Raw genomic sequence first — 25,488 nt, 5'->3', positions numbered from 1 at the left:
GAAGAAGAGCGGGACGTGATGATGATGAGTATTTTGGAATGTCACTCAGGCTGCATGTTGCTCTGCAACCAAGTCACAGAACTTGACTTCCAATCTCATTCTGGTGAAAATGAAAGTTTCCAAATGATAACGGATGACCTGCACGGGCTTTGCTCTAAAACACGCTTTCAAAACTCAAAGTTAATTTTTTCTCCTTTTTTTTTATTGTGTTTGCACCTGAAAGGACTCTTTCATCATCATTAATGCACCTTTTCAATGTAACATGAGGCTTTTTGTACAGCACTCAAACAAGTTTTAGACGTGACTGATATAGGAAGAACTTTTCTGAATTTTTGCAATAGATTTTTTAAAAATCTAGATTTTAGCTCACAGTCAGATCTGAAAAAATAACCAGGTATTGATCCATTATAAATTTGTCATTTTTAGCAAAACTGAAGTTTTGTTACCAACAGTAATCCAGAGATCTGGATGTTTGTAAAGTCTATCCTGACAGCTTGACTTGCGCTCTCTCCTTCAGTGAGAAAACTCTGTTTCCGACAGAGACTACGTGCCACATGATTTATTGCTCCTGTTAAAATGCAAATGAAGCCGTGAGCGCAGGAGAAACAAGTGTGTAGCCACCTGTGAGAACAGAGCTGCGAAACGCTCTCGCTATTCTGATTGTGGCATCAAATAGAATTCAGATCTGCAGATTGCAGTGCAGCTTATAGGAGGACAATGGGGTTTTCTATTCAATCTTTTTCTGTTGGTACCTCTGCTTGCAAGCTTAGCAGAAAACAAACACCTTCGTCCTTCACTTGCCTGTTTGATAATATGTTCAGGTTAATCACAAAAGAAATCTGCCACAGTTCTAAGAAAAAGAACAAGATTAGATTGGAGCACAGACAGTTTAAAAGATGGAGGGAAAAGCCACTCAAGAAATTCAATTTTTTTTAACTTCTTCTCTGTCCAATACAGGTGGATTTGCACTACAATTACAACCCCAGAGTGACCCCAAACATATGCAATTTTTAGTCTGGAAAATGTATATTTTTCCCTAATATTCAAGGATAATTTTGTGTGTGTAACACCTATATTCCTGATTGCCTTTTTTCTATATTTTCTTAAGTTTTTCTTTACTTGGACCCATTACAATCTGTCTCTTTTCTTTGGCCGATCATGTAGAAAATAAAAAAATACTGCATTTTATTTTGCAATTTGTTGTGGTAGTTTGTTATTCTGCGTGATCATTTAAAAAAAAAAGTTTCTACAATAGGTTGCAACATTTAAACAGACAAAGCAGCCCTTAATGAACTGGAAAATTAGATTTTTTCCTGTCATTGCAATCAAATGGAAAAGTCTCGGATGTGATTTGAATGTATTGCATTACATAAAAAATAGCATGATGTACAACAACAAATAAACTAAACATCAGATCAATATGATAATGACATGAGTAAATACTGAGTAATCAATCAGTAATTGATCAGAGTATAACAGAATGGGGTTTTGAATTCGCTTCCTTCCACTCCCTTTCAAGCAACATTTATTAATATGTCTAATTATCCTAAGTTTGATTTGTCATTGTATGAATATATAACTGATGACAGTATTGTTTGTGTATTATTCTTATTTGATTGCTTGAAATAAACCATTTCAAATCAAAAAATCAAATCAAATCATCAAATTATTTTTTATGGCCTATATGATGCCAAACAGTGGAAAAAAAATCTTGTAATTTTGTTCATTTAAATCAGAAGCAAACATTATAAAGCCATTATTAAAAATGTTTAACTACAGGGATATGAATGATTGAAGCATCTCAGCAGGTTTTTCTATAGTTCAGGTCCATTAATCATATTTGCCATAAGCTGCTTCATTTCCTGTTTGTAAAATAAGTTTCAATGTAAGATTTGCTCTTTTTTTTTTACATTAAAAAATATAAAACCCTCAAAGTCAAAACTGTGTGTGGATCCTCCTCCTCCTAAACGGACCTCAGAATGAAAGTTTGTCCTCAGAGTCCAGTTACCCTGTTATTCATCAAAGGTCTGACCCATGGGGCACCTTTGGGTGTAATTACTATTGTGCAGCCTTATACATACAAAAGTTCAAACTATAATTAAACTGATTCTAAGTTTCATCAATATCATGTAAAATATTTATTACATTATTTTATTTCTAAACTAATGTGTTTATTTTTTTATCTACATCTATCTGTCATTATTTATGTGATGTTGTTGAATTTAAAAACAACATATGAGGTTTTGTATCCATACTGATTACTTGGAGTTGTGTTTAAAGCAAGAAATAATAGATGATTGTCTTGTGCAAACTATGATATATTAATATGGTGAGAATATTTGTGTGTTGGTTCAGTTTACTTCCATCTTATGCTATCAAACAGTTTCAGATGTTTTATATACTTTTTCAAACTGTGAAAAACTAATTTTCATAGTTTTGTTGTTTAGTTCAAGTTTCACTAAACTCAGTATAGGAGTCTGTTTATTTTTTCATTTTCCTGTGACATTTCTTGAAAAAAAACAAAAAACCAAACAGGCACAAAAAAATGTGTCTGCCATTTTGTCAATACGTGTTCCTAAAAATTCATGGCATCAAAGAACCGGGCCTTGATTTGACCTGTGACCTTCATGTTTATATGTTTTCCATGAGGAGTAATCCTTAGAGGTAAAATCCCAGCCTGTGTTTGGGCTTTGCTGTCAAAGTGAACCAACACTTCTTGCATCTTTTAAGATGCCCTGCAGCAAAAACAAAAAACAAAAGAAAGAAAAAACTTTTAACCTTCTTTTTTCCAGTCAAGACTTCTTGCATACTAACAAAGAAGATGCAAAAATGTTTATTTAAGTTGCTAGTTTTCAAAAAATGTGGTAAAAGTTCTAACTTTGGTGTTTACCAGTGAACAATGTGCATTATTTTGGGCCGTAAGTTGCATCGCATTGTGGACGGTTACTTTATTTTGACAGCTTGTCAGTTCCCATGTTCTGATCCTGAGATTACTTTCCCAATGTAAATGATGAAATCCACGAATCATGTCGTTCAGCATCTACACTGTACTTTGCTATGAAACCTCCAGCTAATTGGAAATAGTAATGGCTTTGTCACAAATTTCCAAAAACATGTCAGAAGCCTGCTAAGCGAGTGCCATGGGAGCTTGGAAGCCATGACATTGATCAGCATTAAAATGATTTTTTACTGTTAATAAAACATCGTATTTGCATACAGAATGTTAACTTTGCCAGCTTTTATTTAAATAAGACAAGTTAATTTAAACCCCAGAAAGGTCTGTGGATCCAGTTTGTCAGCTTCAGTAAAAGAATTATCCTGATGAGTCCCTAAAATAAAAATGCGACAATCTATTTTAATTTTTTTTCCTTGTCTTTCTTTCTTTCTGTCTTTCTTTCTAATTGTAATTAAATAATGATTTTGAAATATAATGAAATATATACACAGGTGTGTTATTCTTCCATCTTTGAAATCCGATTTCATATCCTTGGGATCCTATATATGAAAGTACTGTGTAAGTCTGAGGGTCCACAGATAAATGAAAAATATGAATAGTTCAAAATTTGATATTTAAATCTGCAGCTGCATGTTTTTTGGAAATATTAAAACATGTGTTTTTTGTCATTGTCATGGGTTCAATGAAATTTTAAAAAATGCTCTTTGGTCAGTCAATTTGTTAAAAAACAATAAAGTAAAAAGTAAATAATTCAGCCAGTAAAAACAAGGAATATAAACTAAGTAATGTACAGCTAAATAAATACTGCATCACTCGCAAGAATGTAAAATTAGGAGTGTTAGCTAAAATCTGCATAAATGACAATAAAAACAAAAAACGTATCATAAATGCAATTGATAGTTCCAGCAAAGGCAGATTAAAAATGTTGGTGGTTTTTAATTACTATAATGCTAAAAATGCTGTTTTTAGGTAAAATACTAATAATTAATCATTTCTAGGACATAGTTCTTGCACAACGGCAGGAATTCATTTAGAATATTAACTCTGAGTTATGGGCGGAACTGTTGAGCAATATTTCCCCCCCTCCCTCCTCTCCTCATTTCTGATATCTCTGAGTAGTGAGCCTGTGCCCCGCCCAGCATGTTTTTCACATCACAAATGAGGTCTTTTTCATATGTCAGCATTTTGTTTTCTCCTGATTTACAACAATTTGAATATAGAAATACTCAGAAATGCAATTATGAGCCTTTGTTTTTAATATGTGTCCTCTAGGTTTGGAGAAATGCCACAATAACGTGTTAAAACACCATGTTCACTGAAGTAGGTCCTTAAGCAAATGTTAGTATGTTTATTGTTGTGGTGTAAAAACTGTTTCATTTTTTTATTTATTAAAAAATCACTAAAATAGTCATAGAGTGTGTTGTAATTTGACCTAAAGAAGAACACTTAGTTTATTAAAGTAAAAAAACGTAAAAATCTAGATATGTTGAGGTCTAAACTAAGGTCTGAAAAGTTAATGTTAAAATGTGTTTTTTGATGAATGTTGTCTCTCTGATACCTAACAGAAATGTTGGAATCTGTATTTTAATTTAAAGGAATTGTGAAAAATGTCAGTAATCTTTATGAATAAGAAAAACCCATCTAAAGCCACGTACACACTGGGCATGTGTCGCACGTAGAAGACAAGGCTGAACGGGCATTTTGAACCTGCTTTCACGCTGGACTGTCGCTACGCAACAGCGCATGTGCTCACAGTTGGAAGAGGTTTGCTGCAAAGCGCTGCAAATCTCACTAATTTTGCCCCAGGTGTATTCCTTCCCAGCTCTGTTACAAGATATGAAAGATTTGGTGTAGACTTCTGATGATACAGAGGACCCATTTTAAAAATGAGATGTTGCATCTCAAGTGGCTTTTCTTCATGTCTAAATACAATAAAATAAAAAATAGTATGGGATTTATGCCGGGCACAAACCGCAAGTATTCATTTTTCCTTCATGTTCAATTTACAAATGGTTGGTGCTCTCGTGTTTTGGAAAAGATGCTACCTATACGTCCATGATTGGTTAGAGTTCAACTGGTTTGACCTTTGATGTGCTGCGCATTTTGAACAGACTTAAAAATGTGTGAAGCAGCGTTTTAGCTCAAGAGTTTTCAACACCAAAGCCAGAAACACACGTTTACATAGATTTTTTTAATTTGAAGTGGTTACACGAATGAGTGTTTTCAAGACTGTTTCAACGTAGCATTAAATATTCCAATCCTCAAAGATTTATCAGACATTTTTTTTCTGTACTTGGTGTTGGTTAATATTGTTTTTTATATGTGAAAGACTGATTTAACCATCTAAATCTTGGAAAAAATATAAAAGAAGGGATGATTAACTTGGAGTTAGAGTAGAACCTGAAGCAATGTCTTAAAAAACTTGACTGTGGCCCTCATCCTCTGTCTTCCTCTCTCTTTCTAACTTTCGTCCTGCCCCCTCTTCTCCATGTTGAACCCTCTTCTCCTCCTCTTCCTGCCTGTTTTGCTGCATATCCTCTCTGTCTTTAACCTTTTCAGGTAGTGCACATGGTGGCTCCGGACTGGGAACTGGAGCCATTGTGGGCATCCTTATTGTTGTGTTCTTCTTGCTGCTGGTGGGCGTGGATGTCACCTGCTATTTTCTGAACAAGTGTGGCCTCCTCATGTGCATCGCTGTCAACGTCTGCGGCAAGGCCGGCCCAGGCGCCAAAAGCAAGGACATCGAAGAGGGGAATGCGGCGTTCACGTAAGGACTAAATCCCCAACATTCAAAGAAACAGGCTGGTTTTGATTTAGTGGGATTTATTCCACTAAATACGGGCTGTGTTGGAATAACAAAAGAGAGTGATTGAAAACACCAGAATAGTCAGAGATGAATGCTCTTGTAGCCTTTGTTTGATCAAAAATTCTGTTCAATATGTTGAGCTGTTTCTCTCTGAACACAACGAGTAATTGTTTCAACCAAAGCTCAAAGACAATAAACCTTCAGAGAGTACACTCTGATGCATGCAGAACTGTATAGTCGAGATCTGCAGAGAGATTGCGCACCTTCAGATCTCTACAGGCGAGCAAACACTTAAAAGCTCAGCACAATCAGAGAGCAGTGAGGTGACAACAGCGAGGCCCTTAGGGGGAAACCTGCAATCAGAGCATGCAGGTGGATGAAGGCGCACCATGATCAAATGTTGACTTAAGTGAATGAGACGGCGTGTTTGACAGAAGCAGTGCCTATTCTTGTGATTCTGCAGCTTTTCGATTTTTTTTTTTTTTTTTAACACTGTCACAGATGTGTCGGTTTTTCCCGGGTAAACTTTGTTACCGTTTGTTCCCAGATAACCCAAACGTCCTGACATCCTAAAGTCAAAATCAGCTAAATGGGATTCACAGCCAATGAGTTTTGTTTGCCTTCTTCATAACAGAAAAGATGAGTCCAAGGAGCCGATTGTTGAGGTGAGAACGGAGGAGCACAGCCCAAACCAAGAAGTGAAGACTCCTTCATCCGAGCCCAATGAGACCACTCCACTAACGGAAGCAGAGTGAGTGCACACTGACGCCGTCCTCCCAAAGTCCTTAACGAAAACCGCCAAAAGATTAGTAGGAGGCCAAGGCTTTAATACACAGTTAAAAAATGGAATCATTTGATGTCTTAAAATGAAATCCACAACAATTTGCTTTCCACTTACAGTATGTTTGAAATTTCAGAAAGGCCAAATGGGATTCCATTCATTCCTGTGTAAATCTCTATAATCACATAGCTGTGCAAAACAAAAACAAACAAAAAAAACATTTATCTTCCATGTTTGCATGAAAGTTTTTAATGTCTGTGTTGGATTTCAAAGGATTTTAGCTCAACTAGATAAACAAAGAAACTGCTGATAAAATGTTTTATAATAGCAATGGCAAGATATAGAGTTTTTATAATTAGTGCTACCTTAACTTTTTTAACTCTTTGACAGAGCATTAATTGATATCAGAAACCTTCCCATCGCATCTGTCAAATCTTTGCTAATCCATGAAGAAAATGCATCTTCCTGCATGAAATATTTGTGGAGCAAAGGCACTGATACTGCTCTTGTAAAACTTTACTTTTTTTCAACATGAAATCAAACTTTTTCCTATTCAGGCTACTAAAAACCTTACCTGGAAGCGTTTTTTTTTTTTAAATAATGTTGTGGAATAGTATTGTGACTATTAATTAGGATACATTTTTATTTTGGAACAAAGAAACATGTGTTGCAAAACAAGTAGTGTAAAATGTAAATATTTAATTTTTTTAAGAATTTATATCTCTTAAGTAACACTTTATAGTAGGATTCCTTAACGAATCCTATCATAATCCCAGTCCTATAATCAAGCCATGTGGTTCTCACAGCAACAATTGCATATCAAATCTGTATGGTATGAAGCCCAATGAGACTACTATTGTTGTAAAACTGGGTTATGTAAATTGAACTGAATTGAAATCTGGCATTTTAACCTGGGAGATAAATTTGAGTCCACTTTTCAGGTTGTTTTTTTCCAAGTTTCCTGCATAAAATGAACAAATGCTTTGATTTAAGCATTCGTTATGGCTCTAAAATCTAAAGTAGACATAAATACCTGATTCTGTAAAAAAAAAAGGTTTAGTAATACAGAAAATGAAAATCCCTTTTTTCTCTATAGTTCTTTTTACTTGTTGACCCCCTCCACACTCACCCAAGTAACTCTTTGAATGTCTTGATTTTAATTTCCACTGTATCACAGGAACACTTCCTTTGCTTTGTTGATTCTCTCATTGTTTTTCTCACATCTTTTTCTATTTTTTTTTTGTTTTTTAACTTTTTCTCTCAATTTTCTGGCTCTTTACTTCCCCCCACCCCTCTTTGTCTGCTCCCCCCCTCCTCTCCTCTCATGTTCCCTACCGACGACACAGGCCTTCTGTGACCGAAACCACCCCCCTGGTGGTAAAAATACTCCCCTCCACTGCTGCCAACTCAGTTAGCGAGAGTTTTAGCACGGCACAGAGTAGTCCTGCTAGTGAAAGCACCACCCTCACCATCAGCACCTCCAGCCCCACCAAAGCGGCTCCCAGCACTGCCTCTCCCAATAGCAGCTCCGCAGCGCCCCCTGGTTCTGGTAAAACTGACCCCCAACCTAATGTCGGGCCCCTGGTCGACCTGAGTGACTCTCCCAAAGCTGACCCTCCTTCCAACCAAACACCTCCTGTGCTAGAGTCAGTCAGCCCCCCTTCTGACGGGGGTGACTCAGTGAAAGGCCGGGACACCGCCCAGATTAAGGATTCACGAGGTCCGACCAAGGACGCCCCCAAAGCCCCGTGTACAGACTCGCCTGCACCAGTCCAAAATGAGTATGAACACCTCCTTCTTCACGTTCCATCCGTCTGCTCTGGTCGCATCCTAGAAGATCTTTAAACTCCAGTTATGAAGAAAATGTCACCCCTAAATGTAAAAAAAACAACATGTTATTTCTCAGATAACAGCATTACAGGAGGCAGGATAATATTGTAGATTTATCAGGGATCATATAAGAATGTAAGGAGATGTAAGAGCTCCACTGTCAATGAATAATCCTATGAATTATAACTGTACGTATAGACGAGAACAAATCCATACCTGGGGCTGAAAATCGAGTTAGAAACTATTTTAGGGCGGCAATTTAATTGCGTTGATACTACCAAGTATCTGAAGAAATCATTACATTAATGTCATTGGAGTAGGAAACGCAGCACACTTAATTCAGATAATGTTTAGTTTAAGAGAGACTCAAATGATCTATATAATCTATTGCTGCTTGAAAATCATGAAAAAAACTGCGCAAAAATGTTGAGCAGATAAAATGTTCCATTTGAGGATGTTTTTTTCATGGTTTTTAGAGCCAAGCTGTAACAAGAGAAAGTTTCTGGGATAATGTGTAAGGATTTCTTAAAACCATTATTGAAAAATCGGAGTGGAACCGGTATTTGTTGAGGAGTATTGGTATTAAAACTTGTGGACTGAGACCCAAATCTACTGGCATGTACTCAGCATTTATTTGGGCTGATGTCAATGTATTGGATCTAATTATAATATCAGCATCCATAAGTTACTTTTCTCAACAAAATCTTATGTTGTTTGCATCTAAAGGATCATTTTCCTAATCAGCTGTTCGGTAAATTAGAGATGAGAACGTCAAAGTGAAATTAGGAAAAAAATAAAAGCATTTTCTACACTTGGATAAGGATAAAAAACAAGCAAGTTTCTTAGTCTAAAAGTGCACGAAGTTTTAAGTTTACTGCATACAATCCATCTCATCTTAGAACTGCTGAGTGCTGAGGATTTCGATGGGCCAGCAATCATCCTGAAGATATACTTTTGGCTGTTGGCTCCAAACCAGAGCTCAGTTTATATCAGCCGAGGGAAGCGATTCAGGAGTCGTGGGCCCATCATCCCCTTTCAGCTGCAGCCGTGTTTTACTGGAATTAATTGCAGCCCCAAATCATGTGGCTCTTTAAAGCTCAGCTTTGATTGTAGGCATTCCCGCTTTCAAAAGCTCTACGGATTGCTTGTGGATCAGAAAGAAATTATTAATAGTCTAACCCTCATTTTTAATTCAAAGCACTGATGTTTTTTTCTTACTATGTATTAAAAAAGGACATATTGATGGCTTTTAAAACAAAAGTTTGTATGGAGGCTCTTCTTTTAACATTTATAGGTGACATTTTTTTATGATGTTTACTCAAGGAAAAGGCATAAAATTAGGATTAACTATGATGCTACCAGGGCCTTTCACCCATCACAGCCTCCATGTGCCACCCGCCCATTTATCCACTTCATAGAGACTAGCTTTGTCCCTCTTTGTCATATTTCACCGTTCCTGTCTTCACTCTGATTAGCTGTAAACTGCATTAACATGAGTAACTCTGGAGCTGTTCAGACCCAAGGCGACTAATTTCAAATGAACAGCAATCATTCTCTTTGAATTATATACATTCAGCCATTTCTTAAATCTGAAAAAATAGTTCTACAATACCTTGATGTTTGGAACAGAAAACATTTCATTACAAAATTTTTAGGGTTATAATTAAATGTTGACTTGTTTTTGTGCATTATAAGTTTGTGGAAAGAAATAACACATCTTTATATAATAAAGCATGTCAGACTATAACATATTTGATAAAACACCAAAGAGGATGGATGGATGGATGGATGGATGGATGGATGGATGGATGGATGGATGGATGGATGGATGGATGGATGGATGGATGGATGGATGGATGGATGGATGGATGGATGGATGGATGGATGGATAGATGAAGCATTATTTTTCATAAGCAGATGCAATACAAGCTCAACAATGCAATGAAATGCTTGGGATGAGAACTGTTTGACTCGCTAAGAATAATTGATAGGTACTCGTAGCATGCAATAATAGTACCTTGCAAAACTATAGAGATGTAAAAAAAAAAAATAGTACGGTATAATACACTGTAATATTAGGGATATGCTGGGGTAGAGTACAAGGGGCAGGTAGAAGTCTACAAAAATTGACTTTTGGGGCATATCTTGCCTTGATCAATAAGTACCATGAGGAGTGTAACTGTATCAGAGTCTTTTTGAGCGTGCAGACGAGTTCCTGTATCATCTACCAAAGGGCAGCAGATGAAAAAGTCCTACTGCTGGATGATTATGATCCAATGTGATGCTGAGTGTCTTGTGCAGTTTCCTTCTGCAGTAAATGTCCCAGATGGAGGGAAGAATCTTGCCAATGACGTCCTCTGCCACTTGCGCCACCTTCAGTGCTTTTCGAGTTTTGAGAGGTGCAGTTACTGAAGCACACTGTGTTACAGCCTGTCAGAAGGTTCTCTGTGCTGTTCCCGTAGAGGTTCTTCAGGATGTCGCTGTTCATACCAAACTTCCTCAACAGTCTGGCCACATTTCTACTGGCTCGCTGCCCCTAAGCATAAAATCAATAAGGTGCGGCTCCTGGCACTTTCGAAAACGATTTCTTGACTGGGGTTGACTAAATTATTTTTTAACTCATCGTAAACCTGTGGCAACACTGTCGTGTGACCCTTCTGTGACATTCTCTAGCACATATTGAAAATGTCACTTAAAGGAAAAGGAAAATTGACAGCGAAGGCCACCACTTCCAGGAAAAAACTGTGTCTGCCAAATTTACCATGACACCAGTGGTTTGCGAGGAGTTCAATATCGACAGGAACTACCAGACAAAACATGCTAACTATGACAAGCTAACTGGGAATGAACTGTGCAAAAATTGACAAATTCACAGTAATGTGACTAAAGATGTATTTAGATGTATTTGTGTTTGTTGTGAAGATGGTGATGAGGCCTAGGAATGATGGTGTCATCAGCAAACTTCAGAATAATGTTGGAGCTGTGCAGGCGGTACAGTCGTGAATAAGAGGTGAATAAGAAGTACAGGAGTGGGCTAAGAACACACCCCTGGGGTGTGCCGATACTGAGGAAACACGTAACACAGAAAGTCTGATGGATGAATGGAAATATTAAGAGTAAAACCACACATAGATTATTAGTATTTTAATTATAACCTCAGGATTTTACAATTTACAATAATAATTGAAAATTGTTGGGACTTTTTTGAAGTTAAATACTAGGATATTTGAGGTAATTATTCCATCCCAAGTGTTGAAAAAATTATTCATTCATCTTCTTGACCGTTTTTCCCTTTCGGGGTCACGGGGTTGCCGGAGCCTATCCCGGCCACTTGGGCGTAGGCAAGGGATGCCCTGGACTGGTCGCCAGTCTGTCGCAGGGTAGAATATCCTCAATCACACATCCATTCGCTCTCACACTCACACCTACGGACAATTTATTTTAGTTGCCAATCAACCTATGAAGCATGTTTTTGGACGGTGGAAGGAAGCCGGAGAAAACCCACGCATACACGGGGAGAACATGCAAACTCCACACAGAAAGGTCCCCCATTGATGTTGTGTTTTTCATGTCCCCCAGCCGGGACTTGAACCGGGAGCCTTCTTGCTGTGAGGCAAGAGCGCTAACCACTGCGCCACCGTGCAGCCCACGAAAAAGCCCATGAAAAATTGGTATTTTACACATGAATAGTCTGTCACCAACATATAAATTCTGATAGAAAAGACATATTTTGCAGCTTCTTCCATTTTTTTCTTTTTCACAGTGTTGAAGCCTCTATCTAAACGATGATGTTTGGGATTATTATTTGGAGTTTTGGTCCGAAGAGTTTGCAGATGTTCCCGATTCCTGACAGCCTGTGAGGCTGATGAGAAATCTGTGGCAGGAGATGAATCACAGAGGCTTACTGACACTCACTCCTCTCCTCGCTCCTTCAGCTCATCATTTGCTCACTGGGATGGTCAGAGGAAGTTGTCAGTGATAAAGTGCGTGGAGTTGGGAGCTGGTTTGGAGGCAGGGATTTTGTCAGGCGTAATAAAATCTAGATTGTCATTCGTGAGATTTTTCTTCATAAACCTGACAGGGCTGGACGTCTCTCCATATCATCTGCATTGCGATTCTCTCCTATCATTTTATTAGCGAACTGAAATGTCCTGTCAGACTGTTTAGCGGAGGCTGTTTTCAGTTTTAGGGAACAAAATTGATTGTTCTTAGTTTGCCTTATCTTTTTGATAGCTTGGGTTGTTTGTCCTTCTTTCTTTGGCGTTTTCATTCAATTCCTTTTCTATTTCTATTGTGAAATCTTCCCAGCTGCTTCAAAACCAGCCAGAAGCAGCATCAATCTTCTGCTGCTTTTTAAACTCTCAAAGACTGCCATTTTTTCCAGATTGACTTTTGCTTTTTGTAGCCACCAAGTTTAGTTTTATCCTCTTTTGTCTGCAAACTGTTCAAGCCTCTGAAGTGTTCATACAATTAATGCTGATATTTTTGGTCTGCAATGGAGCAGGAAATACTTCCCTTTGGTTGCCTCATCTGAGCAGCTGTAACCATGTAAAACATAGCGTGTTCCAAATCCTTTTCACATTTTTGATGACCTGACATTCTTTCTCAGTGATTCTACACGCTATTCTCTCTGAAATGTCTCCTGACCTTTCAGGCTTTAGTCTTATCTCTAGATTTTTCTTTAATTACATTAGGAAGCATAAAGAAAGGCCACTTTGTTCACTCTCATTAACAGTTGTATGGACATATTTAGTGAGGAAAAATATATAGGAACCAAAAAAAATGTAAACTTAAATGAATGCATTTTTTAAGAGACACTGTTGTAAAACATCTACCAAAAGGACCTTTAATTTTATTGAAAGCCTAATTTGTTCTATTCGCAAACACAAAATCCTGAATGCTAAAAGAAAAGTTCTACCTTTGATTTTATGGCTTTACTTATGTCTTTTTATACCCCCTGTAAATTCACAGGAACAATAAAAATGTAGGGAAGTGTTAAAAATTCTTTAAATCCGCTTCAGTCTCAAATCTGGGCGTCTTACATGAAAAATATGTAGGGTTGCTCCAGTGCAAAAAAATAACTTTTATTTTACTTCAATTCCGAGAGTTTTTTGTGAGAGTTGTGCATCATCTTGAAAGAAAAAAACAACGAAGAATTTTTTTTTTAAATAATTGTATATAAATTCAAGGATGAAGGGGTTAAGATATTTATATATATTGCACCACAAATCCCACAAAACACCAATAAGACCATTTTCCAGTGTGGGGGTCTATAAAATGACAGCAGAAGAACTGCGCTCAGGAGAATAGAGGACAAGCATGTCACCCATCGTTCTACCTCAGTCTGTCAATAAGGAGAAATATTAGATTTTTTTTATTTTTTTTTACAGAAAATGTGCATGAAATAAGTCCATAATGTTTAGACTCTGGGCAGATGATGTGCTTGGAATGAACTCTGACCACAAATGAGCAAACCCTAGAACCCTAAAAGGAGAGCCAGTCAACTGTCTAGTATGCAGAGAAAGACAACCATTCATGAATTCAAAGGCGAAAGTTTGAGCTTCACTTAAATTTGCTTCGTTGGATTCCCTCTGAATCTTCCTCACACTCACTGTGCAGATAGAGATGACACAGACGGTAAAAGGCAGGTATACACGTCAGACAGGCAGCCGCAGAAACACAGACTTTGAAGCCTTAAAACGTGGAGAGACACGGAGAAAGGAAGAGTGGTATCAGAGAGCAGCTTCTCATGCAGTTTCACCTGAGACTTGAAAGTCCCGTCATCAGGAAAGTCATCCAACTCCGTTTCCAACCTTTTCCTGAGCCATAAAGCTGTGAAGGAAAGCAGATGCTCTCCACTGGAATTCATTTATTTTGAAAATCTGGAGGAACAAAACACACTTTGTTACCTTTGTGCGAAGTTGTTAGCGAGACACATTTACCAAAACATCCACTGACGTATAGACTATGTGTACTTTTGTACGGTGGCCCTGAAGTGCAAACCCCTTCAAGAAAACAACACAAAACTAATAAAGATCACAATTACATTACATCAATAATTACATATTATTTATTTGAATAGAATTGATAGTATTGTTAGATATTTGGCCTCCACACACTCATTGGGCAACATTTATACATGTCAGTATCTCAGCAGGACAGAGTGCACGCTTTGATAGCTTCCATAGGAAGGAAGGAAGAACAGCAGAAATACTCGACTTCTGCTCTCTATTCTCTTCTCATTGTGCCTCAGCTGAGTCCAGATGGCATGTAATCGTCTTGTGTATTGTAGTCTGTGTTGTTGGGTCTTTTATTCCCTCATACATTGTGTCTACTGTACCGGCCCTGTCTCATTCCACATCAGCATTCATTGTTCCTTGAAAGTAGCTCTGACATCCGTGTGCTCCCGCTTGATGTCTGGGTAGGATAGTAAGCTTGATCTCATTATGTGTGAAATGCATTCAGTTCCAGGAGCGAAAACAAATTCCCTCAAAGCATCTTGCATGTTTTCCCCTCATTCCTTCCCCTTTCTTCTTTGGGAAAAAAAGCACAAAAGGCAGCTCTGAACAGACAGTTTAGCTTTAGAAGAAAGACTTAGTGATGCTAACAGAATCTCTTTTTTTTTTGCATTTCTCTGGCTCCCTCTTCTCACCCGCAGTGGTAAGATTGTGAAGGATGACAACGCTAAAAGCGAGACTGAGGTGAAGAAGGACACCGCCGAGGTGAAGACGGTTCCCAACGAGGCTCCTCAGGCAAACGGCAACGAAAGTAGAGCGTAATGTCCTCTCCTGGAAGGCGGCGGGAAGAAGAGGGCGTTTGGGTTGGGCGGTTTGGGTGTCTGTTTAAAGGTTAAAAGAGGGGGTGGTCACAGTCACTGAAACCTCAAAGCAATTTTACACACATGCCCACAACATCATACAGAGGCCTGGACATGACATTACACAAAATAATGATAAATTTCCACCTTAAATTTGTATTTGGCTCATACAAATTATTATTTTGTGTACACAATATAGCATTTTATTAGCATGTCGTGCAAACAAGTTAGCATTTTCTGCACAGAAAATTTGTATTTTGTTCTAAGTTGTAGGGAGAAAACACTTATGTGTACACAAAAAAAATAGTATTTTGTCCTCAAATTTGACATGCTCCTTTGAGCACACAAAATGCTCATTTGTGGTAACAATTTATTTTATTTTTTTAATTCATGTCCAGAGCTCCTTAGCATCAGAAAAACAAATTACTGGAAAAAAAAAAAGTTGTGGATTTCTTTCTTCAGTGTCTTCTGACCAGGAAATGTCCTTCAAACTGGTTCTGGCCCCTTTAGTTTGTCATTCTGTCAAAAAGAATGGTTTCTCTAAATTGAAATGCTGTTAAAAATGGACCAAAATATTTGATTTTTCTCTTTACATAGGCATAGCTGGACTGTAGCTATCCTCACACATTTACTGCCTTCATGATGCACACAAATGAACGACAAGTCTATTACCAATACTACTATTCTTTATGCAGTATGGGCATCATTCTGGATTAGGATTTTTTTTCTTTCATTTTGTGTGTTTAAATGATGTCTTCACTGCCTATTTAGCTACTTTAATGTCTTATTTTGAAGTGGTGGAGATGAGATTTGCGTAGATGACTTTTGCAGGAGGCCTCTGCCATGTTTGTTTTATATTTTGCGAGCGTGCATGTGTGTGGAAATGTTTTCTCCACAGGATCCCCCAAAATCACTCTAACATGCAATTGACCGCGGAGTGACCATAAACAGAATTTTTGTCTCTAGTCTCAACAAAAAATAAAAAAAAATCTGTTTATGCACTCTTGTCTAAAACAGTTTCCAAGCTTCCTTCCCATAGCGCTCGTTTTTTGGTTCCTGGTAAGAGGAAAGTGTAAACACTTCAGGAAGTTTCGTTAATGTGGAGAAAGCAAACAAACGGGGACCCAGATTACATTTGTCAGTCCATTAATTGTTTTTGTTTGTTCTCACAGAGGTTAAGGTCAGGGTTGGGGTAGAAGTGGGGGTTGATTCTGGTAGGTTAACTTTTATTATTTTTTTATTTTTTTCATAACCACATCTATTTCCTGGCCACCCATCCCAAAGAAGAAAATCTGCCTTATTTGGTTTGGACTGTCTTTAACCCTGAATATCATGTGACCAAAAACATCAGGTCATGTAGGAAAATAGTGCAAGACCAATGAAAAAAATCGTTGTTACAGGCTGTAACTAATGGAAACCTGATAGCTAAAGTTTTATTTTGCCAGCAGTTTAAGTTATCTAAGTTATGTGGAGGAAAAAGAATGAAAGGTTTGTGATTTTTAGCCTCTTTTTAAGGTTAGTCCTGAGGGAGGACTCATGAAGTCAGTGTACGAAGCCCTCCTTTATCCTACAGGTTGACCTGATTTGAGAAACCAAAAATTTTTTGGAAACCAGAATCCATTTGGGAAAATTTGATTGAAAAATGTGAGTGAATTTGAATTAAAAAAAACTTGGTATTTTTGACATTTTTTAATCATTTTTTGCTCTCCATCTGTAGGGATCCTTATCTTTTATTTATTCACTCATTCTTTCAAGCTTCTCCATACTTTTTTCTTTTTCTTTTGAGCTGAATTTTGTTCTGACTGGAGCAACGACATTTTGCTCGGCAGTGCATTTTTGAACGACAATAAGAAATAAATCTGAATCTCAGACTGTCCCTTCGGTCAACCTGTTTCTCATCAGATTCCTTTATTTACAAAGATGAGGTGCAAAATTTTTATTCTAACTCTTTAAGTATTTGTTTTGTAAAAAGACGGTCTGATCAAAAACTGAACCAATCCTAGAGTTGTAAAGTTTGAGGAACTGATATTGTCTCAGTGCCTTTTTACCAGAATATTTGGCCTCTCTTGTGAAATAAGCCGGTGGGTTTCAGAGATTTAAATGAAAGTCTCTTTTTACGCTTAAAGACTCCAAATCCTCGATATGATGCAGTCTGAGAGTAAAAACAAACAAAATGGAAATTCGTTTCGACCATCTTTTTTTCTTCTTTTGTACAGTGTTTCTTCTACTTTAGACAGCAGGCTAGTACACTGTGAAGAGTGAATCCACTGTGTCCTTAGATGAGGAGGTAGTTGAGAAAAGTGGTAGCTGGTAGCAGTCCTTAAACGGGACGAGTCCAACAGCAGCAAACTGGTGCCTTGGAATAAGAAAGTAGCGGGGTGCGTTCCATTCCTCTAAATCTGCTTTTAGCTGTGTCACATTTTTCTGCCAAGATTTCCTCTCACGACATTCACAGCTGTAAATTTAGCAAAGCTTTGTCTTAACGGTGGTGTTTTCTGAATGACTATCAATGTACTCTTTGTGAATTTTTTTTTTTTGTTTTGGTTCTTGAATATGAAGGTTTAGCCATCACCTATGTTGTGGTAAATGTTGCACACACACAAAGGTTGATTTTTGGATATTAAAATACACTTTTCAAATCACAGTTCAGTCATGTGACATTACAAACCACATAGCAGCATTTGAACAAGAGCTTTCTGGTTGCAACTCCTTCAAAGACGGTGACTCTTTGCTCAGGTCCCAAACAAAGTGTGGATATTTTTGCAATGGGAAATGTTCTGAAGGCTCTGTGATTTTGTGATCTATCGACAAGGTGTTGTGTAACGTGTCCTGTTTCTCCGACTTTCTTTTCAAAATAAAATAAATGGGAACTGTTCTAAGCACACAGACATGTCTTTGCCTGAAAAATGGTGTGGTAGCAAACCAACATGTGGACGATCCTTCAAAAAAAAATTGGTCTGAAATTGCCATGTATGTATGTGTTTAGTTTCTTGAAGCTGAACATTTATTATGCATATTTTATGCCTGAAGGACGTCGGGTTCTGGCCCGATGTTTCATACAAATGCAAGAACGACACAAAAAGCCTTTTTTTCTTTCTTTCCTACTCCAATACTTGATGTAGTCATGAAAAAAACATGTAGAGTCTTAGTTGTTTTTTGTTTTTTTTTATTAGTTTGGCGGTGTTCAAAGCAGTGTGTAGCATCCATGCTTTTCATTCTGAGTCACACAGGAGCCTTGAACCTCCACCACCAGCAGCTGGCCGCTGTCATTGATGCGCAGATGGAAGCGACAGCTCCCGCCCTGCTGGTTGGAAACATCTCTGTCCGCCTATCTTCTTTGTCTCTGGTGTAAATACTGAACACTAATTGAGGAAATAAACCCATTTGGGCTCTGCCAGAATTATTTCTGTTCAATAAAGTAAAAAAAAAAAAGAACTTTGGGTTGTTAAGTTTTTCTTTTTTGACAAATGTGGATTTAAAATACTATAATTTCTTAGTAGTATTGCCTTATTTTATGTAATGTGTTAAAAGTACATATAAAACCTCTGTAGTATCATTATGTTTACTGCAGAAAAGAGTTATTTGAATAATACTTATAGATGGATACATGGAGAATAAAGTTGGAAATGGAAGATTTAGTGGAACAGCAAACTGTATTAAAATTAAGAATAGAAGAGCTAACAAATGTTATTTGTTTTTTAAAATTTTGCTCACACTGCTTTAGAGCGAAGATGTTTTTTTCTCTACCAGGGTAAAAATTTGGAATTCCCAAGGAAAAGTTAGTGAAAAATGCCCCCTGCTGATCCAAAATGGTTCAGAGTTCTGATAGGAATCAGCAGGAGGTTTGAAATTCTTTTACAGCTGAAAAGAGAAGAATTCACATGTAAACTTAATCACATTGTGCTCCTTTTTTTTTTCTTCTAAATAGTTGTTAGATTTTCAGAGTAAAGGTTGATGATGCAAACATGTTTGCAAATACTTCTAAGAAAATATACAAAACACGAATGTTCAGATCTGCTGCCCTAAAAGACCCTCTGTGCAAAAGAATTGAATGTATGATCAATTTTAGAACAAAAAATAGAACATCTCCCCACGTTCTACAAATAGAAACAGCATTTTTACTCAAGGAGAGGCGACAAGAAGCGAAATATTATCCCACTTGATGCATTAAACACAAGCAAAAGTAGGACGTTTCTACACAGCTCTTTTGGGGCTGATTAGTTGTTGATGTGCACTCATATTTTGCCTGTTCGTGTTCTAGAATCCCTTTTCCGAGAGTTAAAAAGAAATAGTTTCAAAATAAAACCACAGCACATAGAGGGAAAAAAGAAGCACACAAGCTCTGTTGTCAGGCATTAATCTTCCACAAATGCTGCATTTCCGCTCACATACCGCTAGAGGGCAGCATGACTCCAGCCTTTTTACAGGCTTAATACGACCTCCCAAACCTATTTTAAACATAGAAAATGGAATTGAACAGTTATATATACATATATTTCGAAATATAAAAATATGCTTTTGATTACAATGCAACTCCTCGGTGGCATTTTAAGTAATCACTCAAGTGGATTTTTATTTATTTAGTAGGAAGAAAAAGTTAAAAGTTGGAGGAAAAAGATGACTTTCAGAAAATTAATCTTTTTTTCCATAATGCATTAGAAAGATGTTAATAATAAATACCAGAAATGAAAAGTTAAGCAAAAAGTTGTGCAAACTCTTTATGAGCTGACATCATTTTTCACTCTGAAGATTTAAAAAAAACAGTAAAAGGTTAAATGTTTTATGGATTGTAGAGTTCAAAAAAGCTTTTATCGTTGCCGGCCTGATTGTCTATCTGGTTAAAACTAATTACTCTGCAATACCAGTCTTTGCTTTCAAGTTTTTAAAGTAGAAAAACAGGAATTTGTTAGAAAAGGACAATGGATTTGGACTTTACAGCCCAAACTTTTTTCTTTTAATTTTATCTTCTTATTTCAAAAAAATATATCTTCATAATGGTTCTATGTTTAAAGCATCTGCTGGGTTTCATTCCAGATCTTTATTTTCCTTCTTTTTCTTTGTTTTCAGTGTAGAACAAACACTGAATACATTTACATAAAAGTGCAGCGCTGCTCTGATTCACAAATCAGATTCTCCTATGGGTCAGAAGAAGAGAACAATCCCAAATCAGCCCTTCAAAGCTCCGTGTCATTCCCCTGCAGACGCCATTTCGCCTCTCCGCCACTCTCGTCCCCTCAGCTCTGCACACACAAGATTAGGCTCCTTTTCAGGGGATCTGTCCCTCCCCCGTTCAATAACAATAGTCCACTTTGGTTCCCTTTGGCTCTGGGTTGATGTTACACAGTGATAACTAAAGGCCCTCAATTCAGGCCTGTAGTTATTACCTGCTTGGACACAGACTGCCGCCTTTGTGCTGCGGCGAGTGAAGGAACAGGTTTCTGCGCAGCTCTGAGCTCAAACCTGTTCACCTTTGAGAACAGTCGCAGATTTTCCGGACGGATTCTTGTTTCCAACCAAAAATACCCAGCAAGGGTGTGGATGGGATCTGTACGTGGGAGGGGGCTCTTGGTATTCAATATGGCTGATTGTAATAGGCTGGGACACCTTTCAGTCAAGCAAAAGAAGGAAGAAAACAGGCCCGGTGCACCCACCCGAGCATTTTCTGTGTTCACCCTGTCCGGGGTCAAGAGGCTGCTAGAGGCGATCCCAGCTGTCATCAGAAGAGCGAGGGGCGGGGCTCTTCTTCTCACACTCCAATCTGCAATTCATTTAGGATCTTTGACTCCATAATATTCTCTGAAATGAGTCCCAGAACCTCCTGTCAGTGTTAATGACTGTTTTTGGTTGTTTTTTATAACAGGATGTTCCTGTTAATGTTCAGTTAATTCAAAAGCGAAATAATTTGAACATGCAGGAGACTGGATTTTTCTCACCAAATGTTGTTTCACAATAAGGAGCCAAACTTTCTCGCTCCCCTTTGCAAACAACCAAACATGTGCAAAAGGACGTCGACTAAGAAAATTACCTAAAAGTAGTGAAATAATCTGTACAAGCAGCAAGTTATTATTTCTTAACAGGAAATCTCAAAATTTAGCAACGAGTTCCAAACAAGCATTCAAAAAGATAACATAAGTTAACTGTTAAGTAAAGATAGCGAACTGCTGAATATCGTAACGTTTTTTTATTTTATTTTGCTTGTTCTTAGATTTTTATGTATCTTTTGAGTTTTTGATCACCTAAGTGTAGTTTATCTTGATTACAGTCACAAAAAAAACAGTGTATTAAGTAGAAATTATATTTTTTGAACAAACTAAATGAACTACATGAAAATACCGTTTGGTCCATCTTCATAAATCCTCAGCAAACACTAACACTTCTTTGAACATAAATCTACATATTTTGTTTCAAAAATAATGACAACCTTTGAAATTACATTCTTAAAGTTGAACCAAAAATGCAATTTGAGTTTTTTTCTATTTTTAAGAGTTTAGAACAAAAGGATTTTGACTCATTTTTTAAAGTAATTTCCTTATTTCTAGGTTAAAGCTCTAAGTGTGAAAAAAAAAAAAGCTTGTAGAGCAAAAGAAGGTATTGAATTAATAGAATTTGTTTCGGTAAAATATATTAAGATAGGCTTTGAAGTTCTGCCCTTTAAAAACAAAATATAATCTTGAAATTATCTATAAACACTAATTTCTAGTTTTTTTGCTCTGATCAATGGAAATATTATGTCGTAAAATAAGTGTGCATTGTTAAAAAAAAGTTTAATATCTTAAAAATAGGTTTATTTATATACATACATGTTTTTGCCCCCAAAAATATCCTCGAACTATTTTTATTTCTAGACCAGTTCAATTATGTTTAAGTATAATATTTTTACAAGTAAGAGTACAAGTATAATAAGACACATTTTAATATAAAGTTATCAAATTATAATAAACTAGTTTCATTAGAGATCAAATAACTCAACAAAATATTCAAGAGTTATTGTCTTATTTATTGTCTGATATTAGGTGTAAAAGATAAAAAACTTGATAAAAAAATAATAATGATTAATTGACTTAATAAATTGATTCATATCTAACCAAATTTCAAAATTCACATTACTTTATTTCTATAGCAACCTTTTACTATAAAGAAAACAGCTCAAGGTGCTGTACATAAAAACCAACAAGAATGCAAAAAATATTTAAATAGACGCCTCATAATAAAATACACAAAAACAAGCACAAGTAAAAGAGAAATGACTACAAAATAAAAATAAAAACCTTAAGAAGAGGGAACCAAGAAGGCCCCAGATCGATCTGTCTGAGGAAAGTTGTTTATCGTATCAAAAATGAAACAAATTGATTATATTAATAGTGAGAAGTACCATTTGGAGCAATCCATCGTTTCAGTCCAACGTGTGGAAAGACTTTAAATGTCATGTGACCATACAGTGTTGTAGAATGTTCTAATAATGTTCCCTTTGGATTATTTGGATGTGGGCCAAACTTGGGGAAACTAAGATGTGATTGGATTTGCCATTAACTATTGTTTACTTGTTTGTTTGTACACATAGATAGTTTTGTTGTTGTTGTTTTTTTGATGATCTTGCAGGAAATCCAAGGAATCTGGAAAACTTCACACAGGTCTCTGTGTCTCTCTGCAGTCTCTGAGTCACACCAGTGGAATTAAATAGTTGTTAAAATGAATCGTTGCATAATACTAAGCGATATTTTGCGTTTTTGCAATGTTTGAGAGTTTCGGGAACAATCCTGATCCCCCGATCCTGATTGGGAATTATATGGCGGATACCAACATGGAGCATTTTTATCTTTTATGTATCTTAAAATGTTTTGTTCCCTTCATCGAGTTTCTCTGAGAAAGAGAGCATCCCAGAATTCAGCATGTTAAAATGCGAATCGGAAAAGAAAAGGCCGAGCTTCCTATCCAGTCATAGTCTGAGTTCACAGAACCGAGCAGCAGCCTCTTCAAGCTAATGGGAGCTGATGTATTCAAAGCATATTCCCTCTTTGTTGTCAATAGATTGTGTGTTTTTTGTGTATTTTTTTTTTTCTGCCTTCTGTGTGCACAGCCTTCTCATTTCCAGGCTGTTCCTGCTTGTCATGCCTTTTTCCCTTTGCAGCAGCGCCGGCGCAGCCAAGCATGCATTCCTATCCAGAACACTGTGCTTCAGCTCTGCTTCCCAACCTTTAAATCACATCGGGGTTACATCACACTGAGACATGCTTCTTGGCCAAGAACTTCTTTTTCTCACACGCTCTTCCATCCTTCCCCCTTTTTCCCAAACTTTCCAGTCGCCGAAAGAATCCGGATTTTAATCTGATCCCAAAAGTTTAGAAATGGACATTTTTAAATTACGTTTATTTTCATCTTAGATGCACCCACTGACTTTATTTGAGCTCTCATGGATGTAGGTATTTGTGCAGTTATTTGCTTAATATTTCTCAAATCACAGAAAAATCCAACAGATTTTTAAATTTCAAAGTCAACTACGGGTAATTGAATAATGTCCTTACAATGGGGGTCAAAGAAAGATATTTAGTAATTAATGCTCCATTCATTTCTCTGAAGTGGTTTCCAGCTGCTCCAACTTTGATATGCTGACTTCTTTTGAAGTGAAGCCTTAAGAACCTTTTTTTTTTTTCTGTAATTCATCACCAGTTTGTATCAGTTTTCTTCTGCCCATGAGAAAAAGACGTGATTGATGTTAAACATCAATCCTTAAGACTGACGCGGGGGGAAATGGCGCGCCAAAAGCTGCCTTCATCCTCAAAGTGAATTAAAAATGAGTGAGAGCTTTCCAGATGTCTGTCTGTGAATTTCACTCTTTTCCTTTTTTTCTGCCAGTTTTCTTTTCCATTTTTATGATGTACATTTACTCAATTTCACTAGTTATGTTGTACATCAACTATCATGATATGTCATGGATTCTTCTGCAGCCAGAATGTATTTATTGAGTTGATAAAAGATTCCAGTTATGAGGTTTTTTTTCTTCTAAACATCTGTAGTGTCCAAATAACCTCTGTTATTATAGTAAAACAGTTCAATATAACATCAAACTATTTAATTTAGCAAAAGGAAAACAGTTTTTCCAAACCGTCATGCACAAACTGTGTTTTCACTACCAAGCTCAAAACATTCTGTTTATAATCATATTGTCTGTTTATTTGGGGCCAGTCAACATCCAGCGTCAGTTTGAAAGGCAAACTAAGAGCTAAAAAACATTCAGTTGAGCACAATCCAATTCAATCCAACTAAATTGCATTATTCATCTTGTCTGTAATTGTTCCAATAAAACTGGTTAAAATTCCATTGAAATCCGGACAGATTCCTGTTAAATTATATTTATTTGGTGACCACAAAAAAATCGTGCTAGGCGTCAAACCCTCAAATATTGAAAAGGGAGCGGGAAGTAGCGAGTTTATATAATTCCACCCCTATTGAGGTCTTTCTTTCAAATGTATTTTCACATTAGTGTCTTTATCTGGTCTTTATTAGATCAAATGCAAATTATTAATGTGAAATGGGAGGCTTATTGATTATATTCAGATAACCTTTTTGCATCATTTCAGTGCACATTATGAATGAATGTGTTTGAAAAACAAGGCAAAAAAGTATATAAAAAGTGCATTAATAACTCAATGAGTAGATGATTTACTGTTATTTTTCAAACATGAGAAGCGCATATAGGTCAGCAAGGGCTTTCTAGGGTTTTCAGAATGGGAAATCGATGTCCACATCCCTAAATGTCCATGTCTAAAAGATCTTGGAAGTCCTTTTCCTTTTCCTTCTTGCACAGCAGCTTTTCCAGAAAAACACCAGGAATTCCAGGAAAAAACAGAACCTTTCCCTTTTTGATCCGAAAATCTTCTAAGTCGGGCCTTCTTCAAAGACATAACTTCCCACTTCACTTCTTAGGCCGAACAAAAACTCCTTTTAAGTGAATGGCTTTTGCTCACAGCTTGAGGCCGCAGCTGGCAGCATTGTTGCCCACTCCCATCCACCGGTCACAGAACGGAGGATGAGGGGGCGATGGAGCTGGGAGGGGGATGACACAACAGGTACGTACATGAAACAACTGCAATTATTGCTCCTCTTGCTTATTAGCAGCACAGTCTGACTTAACAAGTTGTTGATTCACTTTTTTTTCTCTTTTTTTTTATCTTGCTCTGATGCTTTCAGTCACCTCAAAGAAACCAGAGGGTGTGAGTCACACCACAGGTCCGCTGCAGCATTTTGTGTAACTTTTTGTACTCTTGCATGAAAACTTTTTGGGGACCTGATTTTCTTAA

General features: G+C 37.0%; 1 protein-coding gene across 8 annotated transcripts in view; it reads left to right on the top strand.

The window, feature by feature from the left end:
• The window catches only part of ncam1a (neural cell adhesion molecule 1a), a 309,203-nt gene extending 291,127 nt beyond the window's left edge, over positions 1-18,076 (top strand). For 5 of the 8 annotated variants that reach the window (XM_078930821.1, XM_023962555.2, XM_023962562.2 and 2 more), the window contains 4 exons: positions 5,516-5,723; positions 6,397-6,513; positions 7,890-8,324; positions 15,032-18,076. In XM_078930821.1, coding sequence (XP_078786947.1) covers positions 5,516-5,723; positions 6,397-6,513; positions 7,890-8,324; positions 15,032-15,152 — 881 coding nt within the window. In that variant the 3' untranslated portion in view covers positions 15,153-18,076. The remainder of the gene's footprint in view (positions 1-5,515; positions 5,724-6,396; positions 6,514-7,889; positions 8,325-15,031) is intronic. The other 3 variants (XM_011483933.4, XM_078930825.1, XM_078930824.1) reach the window with 1 other exon arrangement.
• Positions 18,077-25,488: the final 7,412 nt, after the last annotated feature.

This window comes from Oryzias latipes, chromosome 14, assembly GCF_053564925.1.
Source record: "Oryzias latipes strain Hd-rR chromosome 14, Olatipes_Hd-rR_3.1".
In the NCBI taxonomy this organism is placed as follows: domain Eukaryota; kingdom Metazoa; phylum Chordata; class Actinopteri; order Beloniformes; family Adrianichthyidae; genus Oryzias; species Oryzias latipes.
This window is presented reverse-complemented; position numbering and strand designations above follow the sequence as displayed.